The 16,225-nt window shown below is 38.0% G+C and overlaps 1 protein-coding gene across 1 annotated transcript in view; it reads left to right on the forward strand.

Annotated features, from left to right (window-relative positions):
* Nucleotides 1–16,225, forward strand: part of LOC107571668 (leucine-rich repeat serine/threonine-protein kinase 2-like) — a 41,907-nt gene that overhangs the window by 19,562 nt on the left and 6,120 nt on the right. The window contains exons 19-32 of the mRNA XM_016258001.1: nt 4,831–5,103; nt 7,540–7,741; nt 7,950–8,038; nt 8,147–8,334; nt 8,414–8,568; nt 8,784–8,930; nt 11,999–12,190; nt 12,295–12,441; nt 12,681–12,793; nt 12,908–13,098; nt 13,216–13,376; nt 13,474–13,644; nt 15,415–15,515; nt 15,623–15,835. Of these exons, the coding sequence (XP_016113487.1) occupies nt 4,831–5,103; nt 7,540–7,741; nt 7,950–8,038; nt 8,147–8,334; nt 8,414–8,568; nt 8,784–8,930; nt 11,999–12,190; nt 12,295–12,441; nt 12,681–12,793; nt 12,908–13,098; nt 13,216–13,376; nt 13,474–13,644; nt 15,415–15,515; nt 15,623–15,835 (2,343 nt within the window). The remainder of the gene's footprint in view (nt 1–4,830; nt 5,104–7,539; nt 7,742–7,949; nt 8,039–8,146; nt 8,335–8,413; nt 8,569–8,783; nt 8,931–11,998; nt 12,191–12,294; nt 12,442–12,680; nt 12,794–12,907; nt 13,099–13,215; nt 13,377–13,473; nt 13,645–15,414; nt 15,516–15,622; nt 15,836–16,225) is intronic.

Genomic DNA, 16,225 nt, shown 5'->3' on the forward strand with positions numbered 1-16,225 from the left:
ACGGCTCGTTCTAACACGCCCCCCCACATGTCTATGTCACGATCAGGGCCGCATTAAGACCGCACTGGGCGCATATATACAGGGTACAACAGGGCTAAAGGCCCACCTTAGAGAAGAAATGAAAAAAATATATATATATAATAATATTGAAAATTAATGGAGCAATAGATTTTGTGTGAAAATAAATCCTCAGGGCCGCATTAAGACCGCACTGGGCGCATATATACAGGGTACAACAGGGCTAAAGGCCCACCTTAGAGAAGAAATGAAAAAAAAATATATATATAATAATATTGAAAATTAATGGAGCAATAGATTTTGTGTGAAAATAAATCCTTCAAGTTGTTTATTTTATTTAAAAATCGTATAAATGTATGAGGTGGCAAGAGGGGCCTTTTACCCCACACACGGGGTAAAAGGCACACGGTATTTATACAAATACTTCAGCTAAAATAATGTCTAAGTTAATACTTGTTCAAAACAATCACTTTAGCAAAGTTTGTACTATTTTCTGCTTATTTTGAAAAATAAAAGTATACATTTTTTTTCCAATAAGCATGCTGTCATTAAAATGTGTTATAATATAAAAAAATATATTTTAAAATACAGAAACAAAATCATTTTACTAAGTAAAGATTCTGAAAGTATTGAAGGAGATCCAATAATAATTGAATATATATTTACAGTAGTATCAGCAAATTATATTTTATTATATGATATGATTAATATCATGTTTTTAAATATGATGGTTTCTTTCTAAACATGGTGATTATCTCTAATATGGACACCCAACATAATATGTGATATTTACCATCTGACTCGAACCATGTCATGTCAACAAATGGAAAAGTCCGTCATCTATTAATTATCATGTTAATTACTGTGCACATTTAGCCCCAACAGCAGGGGGCTAAAATACCATACTTTTACATATTCTTTCGTTATTTAAAAACTGTTGCTTTATCTAAAACAAAACTGAAAATCATGAAGAAGACTTTTCTCTCAAGATGTATGCATTCATTTTAGCGTTTCTCATTTGCTACTTAAATCTACATTTTTTAAAACATAAAATATTAGATCAAGTAAACACAGAATCATCTTTGCACTGCTGCGTGCGATCGTGTCAAGGATCAGACAGATATACAGGTGCATCTTGAAAAACGGATGTTTTGGAAAGTGCTACGCCATGTTTTTGTGCCATCTAGTGGTTTAGAGGAAAATAATATCAAAGGCGCCTTTTACCCCAGGACACCTTTAGCCCTGTTGTACCCTATATATATATAAAGCTTTAAATAGGATTTTTATACCATATAAAAATTCTTGATGCACTGAAATTTCATAATTTGTGTTACCATTTTCAATATCAATAAAAAAGAATACTAGCCTAAGTAAAAATAAGCTTACTGAAGACAAGTAAACAGTCAAAAATTAGGCTACAACAGAACAAAGATCATAAAAAACGGCCTACTTGAAAAACTTAAAGCACTGAATAATACATACATTGCATAAAGAAAATGTGCAAATAGACTGAATAGTCTTCACTGTATAAATTCAATTATACATTCATTCTTATTTATTTTACAGAAGTGATTCAGTCAAGGACAGTAAGTGATTTTATTTCCGATGTTTGATTTACATTATTGACACAAATGGTAACAGCAGCTATATTAGGCTGCATTATAGTTCACCAAAAATGAAAATTCTGTTGATGTTCTAAACCTGTATGAGATTCCTTCATGCTGTTGAACACAAAAGAATATATTTGGAACAATATTGGTAACCAAACAGTTTATGGAGGACTGTTTCCTGATCCTGGGAGAGTAGACTACAAAGAGTCTGACTCACAGACTGTAAATACATTTTCATGCTTAAAGGATTTGCCACTGATGATTCAAACACCAGTTTTGAGCAGTGTAGAGTAGCACTTGTTGTTTGTCATTTCTCTGATCACAAATGCAGACTTTTTATGCAACGCAACGCGTAAAAAGACAGTATAAGTCATTAGAATCCGTAATTATGTCCCCACTGAATGCACAGGCGGGGGAGGGGCTTGAGTCGCAAAACTAGTCTTCTGAGCCCACCTTTGATCCTTAGATTGAGACGGGCCAGGACCCCTTTCTTGTTCGGGCTCAGACCTGGACCTTCATGGAATGAAGGATTTAAAGGCAGCCGAGCACGTCTTGGCCTCCTTAAACTTCTCGACCACCATCTCGACGGAAGTGCTGAAAAGCTCAAAAGGGGAAACTAGCGCACCAAGAAGAAAGTCCTTCTCCTTCGACCCGATATCCGCCAGATTCACCCACAGATGTCTCTCTGTAACCACCATGGATCTGTGTCGGCAGTGTCGGCCTGCTTAGTGGCACGGAGAGCAAGATCTGTGGTACGACGCAACTCACCTCATCAGGGGAAAGACCCTGATCTTTATCCAGGTCTTTCAGCAGATCAGCCTGATAAGCATGAAGCACACCCATGGTATGCAACGAGGCTGCAGCCTGACCTGCTGACGCATATGCCGTGCCAATTCAAACGAGATGTATCCTGAAGGGGTTTGGACAGCAGGGAGGGAGCCTTAAGAGTTCTGCATTTTGGACCAGCTGGAGTTTGTTTATTAGGCGCGAAGAGCAACCACCCAATAAAGCATTACAACAATCTAACCTAGAGGTCATGAACGCATGAATTAACATTTCTGCATTTGACATTACGAGCGTAGGTCGTAATTTAGATATATTTTTAAGATGGGAAAAATGCAGCTTTACAAATGCTAGAAACATGAATTTCAAAGGAAAGATTGCTATCAAAAATAACACACCTAGGTTTCTAACTGATGACAAAGATTTGACAGAGCAGCCATCAAGTGTTAGACATTGTTCTAGATTGTTACATGCAGAGGCTTTTGGTCCAATAATTAACACCTCTTTTTTCAAAATTTAGCAGTAGGAGATCACTAGTCATCCAGTTTTTTATATCCGCTACGCATTCCGTTAGTTTTGCAAATTTTGGTTTCGTCTGGCCACAAAGAAATATATAGAGCGGAGTATCATCAGCATAACAGCTTCTCGATCTCCACAGCCATTACCTCAAGCAGCTCATCATACACGGGGCAGGAGGATTGGGAGGAGTCCGTCTCGACTTCTTCGTCCTCATCTGACATCTCCTGCTCATCCTGGCTTGTAGCCAGCAGAGCACTAGCCGCTGGATCAGCAGCTCACTCTCATCCGTGACTGATGAGCGCGAAAAGAGAGACAAACGAGAGCGGAGCTTTTTCATAGGAAACTGCCCCCTCAAGGACATTGCAATATCAGGTGTCAAATAACAAGGACACAGAACCACACACTTCTTAAACGCCTTACTAGTGCTCGCCATGGTAAAGAAGAATAATTTGTTCTTACCGGAAATGCAGGCTTCAAACAAACGAACAAGAGGATGTCGTGTTCTCCCGGCGCCCTTTTATACTGTGGTCGCACCGGGTGATGACGTCACAGGCTGTCGCCGGCCAATGTTATTGTTGTGTTTAGATGTATGCTTCAGACACTGGTCACGCTGAAGGCATTCCCCATAGCAACCTCTAGAGGACGCAGTTTGAAATTCCCTCGGAAGGGAACTCTTGCGTCTGCATTTTGGACCAGCTGGAGTTTGTTTATTAGGCGCGAAAAGCAACCACCCAATAAAGCATTACAACAATCTAACCTAGAGGTCATGAACGCATGAATTAACATTTCTGCATTTGACATTACGAGCGTTGGTCGTAATTTAGATATATTTTTAAGATGGGAAAAATGCAGCTTTACAAATTCTAGAAACATGAATTTCAAAGGAAAGATTGCTATCAAAAATAACACACCTAGGTTTCTAACTGATGACAAAGATTTGACAGAGCAGCCATCAAGTGTTAGACATTGTTCTAGATTGTTACATGCAGAGGCTTTTGGTCCAATAATTAACACCTCTTTTTTCAAAATTTAGCAGTAGGAGATCACTAGTCATCCAGTTTTTTATATCAGCTACGCATTCCGTTAGTTTTGCAAATTTTGGTTTCGTCTGGCCACAAAGAAATATATAGAGCGGAGTATCATCAGCATAACAGTGAAAGCTAACACCATGTTTCCTGATGATATCTCCCAAGGGTAACATGTAAAGCGTGAAAAGCAACGGTCCTAGTACTGAGCCTTGAGGTACTCTATACTGCTCTTGTGATCGGTATGATACCTCTTCATTCACTGCTACGAACTGATGACAGTCCAATAAGTAAGATTTTAACCATGCCAATGCAATTCCACTAACGCCAACATGCTTTTCTAGTCTATTCAAAAGAATGTTGTGGTTTATAGTGTAAAATCCAGCACTAAGATCCAGTAGCACTAATAGAGAGATACAACCACAATCGCATGATAAGAGCTCTCATTTGTAACTGCTCTCATTTGTAACTTTGATGAGAGCATTCTCAGTACTATGATACAGTCTAAATCCTGATTGGAAATCCTCACAGATACCATTTTTCTCTAAGAAAGAACATAGTTGTGAGGATAATACCTTTTCTTGTATTTCTTTCTAATGACAATGATGAATTAATAATATTCAGAAGAGGATCTATGATTTCTGGAAGCACCTGTTTTAGTAGCTTAGATGATATATATACGTATATATAGAGAGAGAGTATAACATACATGTTGGTTTAGATGAATTAACAAGTTTATACAATTCTTCCTCTCCTATGGCAGAGAATGGGTGGAATTGTTCCTCAGGAAATCTATAGTGCACTATCTGATGTGGTACTGTAGCTGTCAGCTGCATGGTTGTAATTTTATATCTAACAGTGTTGTGTTTGTGCAGGTTTGTGATCGGGGGGCTCCTCTGGTTTTGCTGGAGCTGCTGGTTTCTGCAGGTGTTCATGAGCAGCAGTTACGTGGAGCTCTGAGCGTGTGTGTCAGGAGGGGCGATGACCCTGCGGTCACCCTCCTCCTCACCCGTCTGGGGCTGGACCACACCAACAATGCCCTGTGCCTCGGGAGCTTCCGCCTCGGAAAAATGAAGGCGATGTGGCTCAGCGCACTGCTCTCGGAGCGCAAAACCCAGACTCCAATAAACAAGAAGAACAGTGAGTCTGTTCACATGATCTGGCAGTTGTCATGTATTTGACATACATGTTCTGGAGCCATGACCACTTTTACTTCTGTCTGGCTTTGTTTTCTTTATACCAATTTCAGAATATTTCTTCAGAAGATTGCCCCGAAATAAAGAAGTTTTGAGAATAATAAAAAAAAAACAGTTTAGAATATCAGAAAAAAAGGATAAAACATTTTAGGATTAGGATTACTTTATTTATCCCTAAGGAAATGTGTCTTGGACATAATGGCTGCCACAAACAAGAATACATAGAATTATAATACAATAACAACACACACACACACACACACACACACACACACACATAATGAAATAACATTCTACTATTAAAAAGATAATCAAGATTATGTGCTTTAGTTTGTTAGGCAATTACATCAAAACAAGTGTGCTTCTTTAAATCACAACGGGAGATTATCAAAACATTACTTAAAATGTCAATTCAAGTCACCTGGGGGCAGTCGTGGCCTAATGGTTAGAGAGTCAAACTTTGAACCTGAAGGTTCGAGTTTCAGGTCCGGCAGGGATTGTAGGCGGGGGAAGTGAATGTACAGCGCTTTCTTCCACCCTCAATACCACGACTGAGGTGACCCTTGAGCAAGGCACCGAACCCAACTGCTCCCCGGGTGCCGCAGCAATATGGTTGCCCACTGCTTCGTGTGTGTGTGTGTGTGCACTTGGATGGGTTCAATGCAGAGCACAAATTCCGAGTATGGGTCACCATACTTGGCCACACGTCACTTCACTTTATTTATATAGTGCTTTATACAATACAGATTGTGTCAAAGCATCTTTACAGTGTTAAACAGGAAAAACGTGTGCTGATAATCCAAGGGGATAGTAGTAAACAGTAGATTTTTCCCTTAAAGTCAGTTCATTGTTGATTCAGTAATGTCATCATCCAGCTCAGTTCAGTTCTCTTCAAATAGTGTCTATGCAATCAAGTCAACAATATTGCCTGAAATTGTGTCCCCAACTAAGCAAGCCAAAGGCAACAGTGGCAAGGAACCAAAACTCCATAAAAGTTCCAGAAGTTCGTAAAGTCATTACTGCTGTGCTGTTGGGAAATGTTTGTGTTGCGTTAATTTAGCCACTGTAATGAATAAATAGGGTTATGTTTGTTTTCTTCTAAAAAGGGACTAAAAGTAAGCAGATCTAGCCGTTTTTAAGGCTTTTCTGTATGTAGAAGTACTTTCCCTCCATGCAATACGAAATACCTCTAGTTTTGTTTTCTTCCAGCTGCGTTCCATTTTCCGGGCTGCTCTCTTTAGGGTGTGAGTGTGCTCGTTAAACCGTGGTGTTGGACTGTTTTCCTTAATCTTCTTTAAGCTTAAAGAAGCAACCGCATCTAAAGTGCTAGAAAAGAGAGATAATTTATAGTTTCTGTTACAACAAGTTTTTCTGTGCTATTGGATATGCTGAGGAATTGAGACTCAAGTCAATGATTTCAACAATGAGTAGGTCCTGAGACATATTGTCTAACCCCAATGGAGTTCAGAATGTCTACAAATGCTGATCCCAATGCATCTTTTTCATTATCAACATTTATATTAAAATCACCAACAACTAAGACTTTATGTGTGTCTCATGTTTATAACAGTAATCTTGGGGGAGGGGGTAGATTCATTTAAAGTAATGTAATCATCTGGTTTTAGCCAGGTTTCTGACAAACAGAGCACACCTAGGTTATGATCTGTGATCATATGATTTACAGAAAGCACTTTCATAGAAAGGGATCTAATATTCATGAAGCCATTTATTAGTTGTTTATCTGTATTATATCTGTTTGTTATTTTTGAACATTAATTAAGTTGTTACCCTTAAATTTTTTGTCTAAAACACTAACTTAGTAACTTACATTGATTTATAGGGTAATGGCGTTTTTTTTGTGCCAAATAAATACTGCTTTAATTAACTGTTTAATATGATTATATAGTATCCAGTAAATATCTAGCTAGTAATTAAAGTACATCTTTAATGTGTGTTTTGATTATTTTGTGTTGATATGGATCATCATTTAATCTGGGGATTATTTCCTAACCGTACTCAATACATTTTTCCCAGCAATTTATTAAAAGAGTTTTATTCAGTTGTGTATTTTTTTTTATTCTTAGAATTTAAGATTTGAGGCCAAACTTTTTTCTTTTTTCTTTTTGGCGCATGTCAGCTGATGTCAGACCTGCCATGATGAATTCATTTTGAGATTTGATTGGAAAGCTACAGTGAGGGGGGAATTTGCAATTTGCCAAAGAGAGAGAGAGAAAGAGAGAGAGAAAACATTGCATACATGTTGTTTTCGTAACAAGTATTCTTTTTAAAAGTATACTAAAGTGTAATTATTTGTCAGAAGGGTGATCACATCTTTTAAACAGGTTTTCATTGTATTTGTTTAATGTACTGTGTCTGTGGCATTGGCAGATCCAGGGTCAGCCGGTAATGGGGCAGCTGATTCCAGAGTGTTATGTGGAGTTGGAGAGGAGAGTTTTACAGGAGAGGTCACATGTACCCACTGATTTCCCAGTGCTCAGACACAGCAGACTACTGGAGATCATACAGGAAACACAGCTGCAGCTAGAGGAGGGAGAGTTACCCCACGCTATCCACTTCCTCAGCGAGGCTGGTGAGAGTTGTTTCACTCCTGAATCCCTTTCTGATGTCTTCTTGCTGTTTATGTCCAATTTGTTGTTGTTTCTTCAGTTTTGGGCACATGCATGTTCCTAGGGAATGTTCTTAATCACTTATATATTTTTGCTCATTTTAATTGTCGTATGTATTTGATTTATTGTTTTAACCTAGTAAACAGACCTTCTGTCTGTGTTTGTCTCCAGGTGTCCTGTTTCACTTTGATGATCCAGTGCTTCAGCTAAAGGATTTGTATTTCATTGACCCACAATGGCTTTGTAACCTCATCTCACAGGTTAAACATACACACTCGCACACACACACACACACACACACACACACTTTGCTTCTCCCTGTGATTCGTTCATAGCAGTAACGTCTCATCTGTTGTGTTGATTGACAGACGTTGACTCTGAGGAGCACTGGTCAGTGGGACACCACTAGAGGAGTGGTGCAGCGAACCACTGTCGAAAAGTTTCTGAACAAAAGTCGCTGTTTCCCCAAGGATCATCTGACTCAGTACTTCAAACTATTGGAAAAGTTTCAAATAGCCCTGCCCTTCGGAGATGACCAGTTACTTATACCTAGCAGGTAGTGATAGGAACTCTTTTAATTAAATTGATACAAAGTGGTGTACGGTGGTAGTTTTTCATGTTTGATATGTCCCCAGCCTGTCAGATCAAAGGCCGGTGATTGAGCTTCCTCACTGTGAGAATTCAGAGGTGATTGTTCGGCTTTATGAGATGCCGTACTTCCCCATGGGCTACTGGTCCAGACAGATCAGCCGTCTGTTGGAAGTGTCTGCTTTCCTGCTCTATGGCAAAGGTAACACAACACAAACACTAGAAGTCAGGATAAATTATTCCTGTATCTAGCTGAACATTGCACTTGCCATGGCACAAACATGGGCTTGATTCCCAAGGTACAAACACACCAATATAATGTATTATAAACGTATTGCTTGAATGCACTGTGAGTTGCATGGGTCTGCCAAATGAATAGCAAGTAAGACAGTTTGTGAATGTGTGTGTACTCTGCAGAGAAAGCATTGAGACCAAACCGGATCTACTGGAGGAAGGGCATCTATCTGAGCTGGTCTGCTGAAGCTTACTGTCTGGTGGAGGCCTTGTCTCTAGAAGAGAACCCTGCTAGCTTCATCAAGGTCACCGTCCCCTGCTCTCGCAAAGGTAAAGGAGAGGTGTTTTCTTTAGGCCATCCTAAATAGTACAGTAATAGTGATGACAATTGTGATTTCATAATTGTAACGTAATAGTGATGGCAGTGGTGACTACGATGTGGTGATGCGATTATATTGTGGGAATGTTGATGGTGTGATGTTGATAATGTATACTTGTCATGATGATGTTGATGTCATGATGATGGTGTGATGGTCATGATGATGATTATGATGGAGGCAATGTGATGATTATGATGATTATTGTGATGGTAATTAGTGATGCATTTGATTCAGTGTAGGGATGTAACGGTATGAAAATTTCTTACCACGATTATAGTGACCAAAATTATCACGGTTATCAGTATTATCACGGTATTGTTAAAATGTGCTGGAGATGTTAAAAAAGTTTTATATTTAAAAATCAACAAACAACAAATAAAATGACTTTTTGTTTGCATAATCACTAAAACAATAATATTACCAATGGTGTTTGGATTTTAAATGTCAAAATGATAATTGATTAATAAATGATTATATGTATTTTATCTGCTCCATAAATAATTCTAGATAACTTATCTGAATTGTTTAAATGTGTAGAATACATAAGCTTGTTTTTCATAAACCGGTCAAAATTTACAGCATGCAAATTCGGTCCGTTTTTGGCAAGACAGAAATTTCACACAGGCTGAATGTAAATATAAGTCTGTAAATCCACTCGCTGACAGCAGGTGGCGCTTTTATTTATCGCGAGTTGTTCAAATCGCGGTAATCTAGTACGGTTTTAAATTATAATTAAAAGATGAAACGGTAATACTAACCATGGGTAATTTTATCATGATTTATCGTCAAACATCCCTAATTCAGTGATAATAGTGATGATTGTGGTGGTGGTAATTGTGATAGTGTTTGTGATGATGTGATGTGACAGTGATAGTGATGCATTATTTGATTCCATGATAGTAATGACGGTTGTGGTGGTGATGATGACGATGTTTTGATGTGATGGTGGTAGTGATGCATTTGATTCAACAATAGTAATGATGGTTGTGGTGGTGATGATTGTGATAGTTTCAGTGATGAAGTGATGCAATAGTGATTCATTTGATTCAGTGATATTAATGATGATTTTGGTGGTGATGATGATGTTATGGTGATTAGTGATGCATTTGATTCATTGATAGTAATGATGGTTGTAGTGGTGGTGATTGTGATGTGATTGTGATTGTGATAGTGGTGCATTTGATTCAACGATAGTAATGATGGTTGTGGTGGTGATTGTGATAGTTTCAGTGATGATGATAATGATGAAGTTGGGATGTGATGGTGGTAGTGATGCAGTAATGATTCATTTGATTCAGTGATATTAATGATGATTTTGGTGGTGATGATGATGATGTTGTTGTTGTGATGTTATGGTGATTAGTGATGCATTATATTCATTGATAGTAATGATTATGATGGTGGTGATTGTGATGGCGTTGATGATGTGATAATTTTGATGATTATTGTGATAGTGATAGTGATGCATTTGATTCAATGATAGTAATGATGATTGTAGTGGTGGTGATTGTGATGCTGTTGTGATGTGATGGTGGTAGTGATGCATTCAATTCATTGTTAGTAATGATGATTTGTGATGGTGGTGATTGCCATAGTGTTGGTGATGTTGTGAGGTGATGTGATGATTTTGATGATTATTATGATAGTGATAGTGATGCATTTGATTCGATGATATTAATGATGATTGTAGTGGTGGTGATTGTGATGCTGTTGTGATGTGATGGTGGTAGTGATGCATTTGATTCATTGATAGTAATGATGATTATGATGGTGGTGATTGCAATAGTGTTGGTGATGTTGTGAGGTGATATGATGATTTTGATTATTATTATGATAGTGATAGTGATGCATTTGATTCAATGATAGTAATGGTAATTGTAGTGTTGGTGATTGTGATGTCATTGTGATGTGATTGTGATAGTGGTGCACTTGATTCAACAATAGTAATGATGGTTGTGGTGGTGATGATTGTGATAGTGTCAGTGATGATGATAATGATGAAGTTGGGATGTGATGGTGGTAGTGATGCAATAGTGATTAATTTGATTCAGTGATATTAATGATGATTTTGGTGATGATGATGTTATGGTGATTTGTGATGGATTATATTAATTGATAGTAATGATTATGATGGTGGTGATTGTGATAGTGTTGGTGATGTTGTGATGTGATATGATGTGATGATTATTATGATAGTGATAGTGATGCTTTTGATTCAATTATAGTAATGATGATTGTAGTGGTGGTGATTGTGATGCTGATGTGATGGTGGTAGTGATGCATTCGATTCATTGATAGTAATGATGATTATGATGGTGGTGATTGCGATAGTGTTGGTGATGTTGTGATGTGATGATTTTGATAATTATTATGATAGTGATAGTGATGCTTTTGATTCAATTATAGCAATGATGATTGTAGTGGTGGTGATTGTGATGCTGTTGTGATTTGATGGTGGTAGTGATGCATTCGATTCATTGATAGTAATGATGATTATGATGGTGGTGATTGTGATACTGTTGGTGATGTTGTGAGGTGATATGATGTGATGATTTTGATGATTATTATGATAGTGATGCATTTGATTCAATGATTGTAATGACGGTTGTGGTGATGATTGTGAAAGTGTCAGTGATGATGATGATGAAGTTGTGATGTGATGGTTATAGTGATGGTGATAGTGATTTGTTTGATTCAGTGATATTAATGGTAATTTTGGTGGTGGTGATTATGATAGTGTTGGTGATGTTGATGTTGTGATGTGATGCTGTTGTGATGAGATAGTGATGCATTCAATTCAGTGATAGTAATGATGATTGTGGTGGTGCTGATGATTGTAATAGTGTCAGTGATGATGACTGTGGTGATTGACAGATGATTGTTATGGTGGCAATGCGATGTTATGGTGGTGGTAATGCTGATGTAATTTTAATGATAATGCTTTGTTGAAGATGACGTGGTGGTTATGATGTTCTTTTGATGGCATTGTGTTGATAACGTTACCTGTCCTCTGTGTAGGTTGTGTGTTGTTTGGGCAGGTGGTGGATCACATTGACTCTCTGCTGGAGGAATGGTTTCCAGGCCTCCTCACCACTGATGTCCGTGGCACTGGAGAGACACTGCTTAAGAAATGGGCTCTTTACAGCTTCAGTGATGGACAAAACTGCCAGAAGATGCTGCTGGAAGATCTACTCTCCAGCATCAATGCAGGTCTGTATCCATTCTGCTCACATTCAGAAACTCCTTTAATGATAACCTTATGTATAAAAATGGTGCAAAACCTGTGCTGCACTGACTGGTTGCTTGTCTGTAAGATGGTTTGCTGGTGAACCCAGAGGACCCCAGCTGTACTCTGCCCATCTCTCAGATCTCTCCAGACCTGGTATTGAGTGACCAGCCATCCAGCACCATACTGGATCCAGAGCAGCTGGAGATGGAGCTCTCTATGGAGTATAGGTTGGGTTAGTACATGAATACATTTTTACATCTCTAAGTCAGAGACCAAAAAAGAAATGCCTGGATTGCATGTAATCGGCTACCCTACCTTTAATCATGATTATTTTGCTCAAAAAATGTCAAAATTTGTCATTTTAACTTTTTATCATCAGAATTGGACTCATAGACAGACTTACCGTGTTACTTACTGTGACTGTCAACAAAGTAATGCAAGTATAAACTAACAATATTTTTTTTCCTGAAGGAGATGGAGGCTTCGGCTCTGTATATAAAGCCGTGTACAAGAATGAAGAAGTCGCTGTGAAGATTTTCAATAAACATGCATCTACACTTTATGTTCATCGGCTGGTACGGCAGGTGAGTTATGCTATAGAAAAAGAAACCAGGCAAGTCTTTCACTTGGTTAGGACATGAGCAAGATTACCATTAGTACATTGTTGGTGTATTTGCTTTAAAATGATTTGTCTCCAGGAATTGGCGGTACTTGGCAGACTGTGTCACCCCAGTCTGGTGGGGCTTTTGGCTGCCAGTTGTAACCCAAACATTCTTGTGATGGAACTCGCCCCATATGGCTCTCTGGACTCGCTTTTTGAGCGTGAAAATAGCAGTCTCAGACGCAAGCTACAGCACAGGATAGCACTTCATGTGGCAGATGGTCTCAGGTGGGTAGACTAGCTACACAATACACAAAAACTTTAAAGAAGTCAAACATTCTGGGTTCAATTCAAGTTTAAGCTTCAGGACAGCATCTTTGACATGTTTTTCATGTATTCAAACAGATATTTGCACTCATCGATGATTATCTACCGAGATCTGAAGCCACACAACGTTCTGTTGTTTAACCTGAAAACGGATGCTGAGGTCATTGCTAAAATCACAGACTATGGCATAGCGCAGTACTGCTGCAGTATGGGCGTCCGCAGCTCAGAAGGAACACCGGGTACCTCTAGCATTCCCATAATCCTCTATGGAACAGTTATTAAACAAACAGAGGATGTTTGTTTATAGGTTATAATTATTGAATCTTACACACACAGGTTTTAGAGCACCGGAGGTCGCCCGAGGTAATGTCATCTATAACGTCCAGGCAGATGTATATTCATTTGGTCTGCTGCTGTATGACCTAATGACCTACGGCGAGCGGATATCGGATGGAATGAAGTTTCCCAGTGAGTTTGATGAGGTGGCTGTGCAGGGAAAACTACCAGGTAACATTCTGACTTCCTTTGTTTATTTTGATGTTTATACATACAATACCATACATACATACAGTTCAAACTATATATATATATATATATATATATATACTGTATATATAGTGCCGTGAAAAGGTTTTTGCCCCTTCCTGTTTTTTAATTTTTTGCATATTTGTCAAACTTAAAAGATTCAGACCATCAAACTAATTTTAATATTACACAAAAATAATGCAAGTAAATACAAAATGCAGTTTTTAAATGATGATTTCATTTATTAAGGGAAAAAAGCTCCAAACCTACCTGGCCTACGTGAAAAATTAATTGCCCCCTACTGTTAAATCATGAAAGAACTGTGATTAACCACATTATTTTAGAAAGCTTAGTTATATTTCACTAGCCACACCCAGACCTGATTACTGCCAGACCTGTTGAATCAATAAATCACTTAAATAGAACCTGTCTGACAAAGTGAAGCATGTTTAAAGATCTCAAAAAGCAACACATTATGCCGTGATCTAAATAAATTCAAGAACAAATGAGAAACAAAGTAATTGACATATATCAATCTGGAAAGGGTTACAAAGCCATTTCTAAGGCTTTGGGACAACAGTGAACCACGGTTAGAGCCATTATCCACAAATGGAGAAAACTTGGAACAGTGGTGAACCTTCCCAGGAGTCTGGGTTATGTAGCAGGACAATGATCCCAAACACACCAGCAAGTCCACTTCTGGATGGCTCAAGAAAAACTAAATTAAGGTTTTGGAGTGGCCAAGTAAAAGTCCGGACTTAAATCAGATTGAGATGCTGTGGCATGACCTTAAACAGTCCATTCATGCTCGAAAACCCTCCAATGTGGCTGAATTAAAATAATTCTGCAAAGAAGAGTGGGAGCAAATTCCTCCACAGCGATGTGAAAGACTCATTGCCAGTTATCGCAAACACTTGATTGCAGTTGTTGCTGCAAAGGGTGGCACAACCAGTTATTAGATTTAGGGGGCAATTACTTTTTCACGTAGTGCCAAGCAGGTTTGGACAGCATTTTTCCCTTAATAAATTAAATCATCATTTCAAAATTGCATTTTGTATTTACTCTGGTTATCTTTGTGTAATATAAAAATTTGTTTGATGATCTGAATCTTTTTAGTGTGACAAATATGCAAAAAATAAAAAAAAACAGGAACGGTGCAAAAACTTTTTCATGGCACTATATATACAGTGCTGCTTGAAAGTTTGTGAACCTTTTAGAATGTTCTATATTTCGGCATAAAAATGACCCAAAACATAATCAGATTTTCACCCAAGTCCTGAAAATAGACAAAGATAACCCAATCAAAAAAATGTTTTGTCTACTTTCAGGACTTGTGCAAAAATCTGATGATGTTTTGGGTCATATTTATGCAGAAATATAGAAAATTCTAAAGGGTTCACAAACTTTCAAGCAGCACTGTATATACAGTATATATATATATATATATATATATATATGCTGATTTGCTGCTTAAGAAACATTTCTGATTATCACAGTTAAAAACAGTTTGTGCCGCTTGTGCTGATGAATCAAAAGCTCAAAAGAAAAACTTATATATTTTTTTTTACTGTCAAAACTCATTGTCACTTTTGATTTTTGTATATATATTGTTCAATATTATATTAAATCCAAAAATCAATATAATTTTAAGATTTAAAAAATTTATATATTATTCACATTTGATTACATTTAATTGATGTATTTATCAATATATAATAATATTAATGACTTTCTCCATAATCACTGATATAGATCCAGTTAAATATTACGGCTGTTCTCCATGGCCAGGGTTTGAGTCCTTGATGAAGGACTGTTTGAGAGAAAACCCACAGGACAGGCCTACATCTGCGCAGGTTCGACTGATTACATCCGATTCTAAATGATTGTTAACTTATTACATCTTAGAAAGAATCACTTCTAGACTTCTGTGAGTCATTTAATGTCTCTGTGTATGTTTTAGGTGTTTGATCGTCTGAATTCTGTAGAGATGCTTTGTCTAATGCAAGAGCTGACTTTGATGAGTTTGCCGGGGGAGTGTTTCACTGTCTCTAGTGCCAGCGGAGGTGCAAACGGAGGTGACAATACCCGTGTGTGGATTGGAGGTGGCAGTTGCAGCCAGAAATTGGGCTGTGTGACATCACTGGATCTGGAGACGGGGGGAAGCTTGAGCCAGGTATGAATTTTACTGTTTTGTTTTGTTAAAGGTGACATATTATGCCCCTTTTTACAATATGTAATATAAGTCTCAGGGGTCCCCAGAATGTGTCTGTGAAGTTTCAGCTCAAAATACCCCACAGATAATTTATTATATCATTTTGAAAATGCCTATTTTGAGTGGAAGCGGAAACATGCTGTATTAGAGCATGTCTCTTTAAATGCAAATGAGCTGCTGCTCCCCGCCCCCTTTTTCCAGAATAGAGCTGCGCCATTACAGCTCGTACCTGCTAAAACATCTGTTTTGGTTCTGATTATCATGGTTATCGCGCTGAAATCATGCGTTTTAAACCATATGAGTTTAAACTTCTGATATAGGGTTTTCTGAGCGCACACATCCGAAGCACAC

The sequence above is a fragment of the Sinocyclocheilus grahami genome, unplaced genomic scaffold (assembly GCF_001515645.1).
Source record: "Sinocyclocheilus grahami isolate Dianchi unplaced genomic scaffold, SAMN03320097.WGS_v1.1 scaffold1632.1, whole genome shotgun sequence".
In the NCBI taxonomy this organism is placed as follows: domain Eukaryota; kingdom Metazoa; phylum Chordata; class Actinopteri; order Cypriniformes; family Cyprinidae; genus Sinocyclocheilus; species Sinocyclocheilus grahami.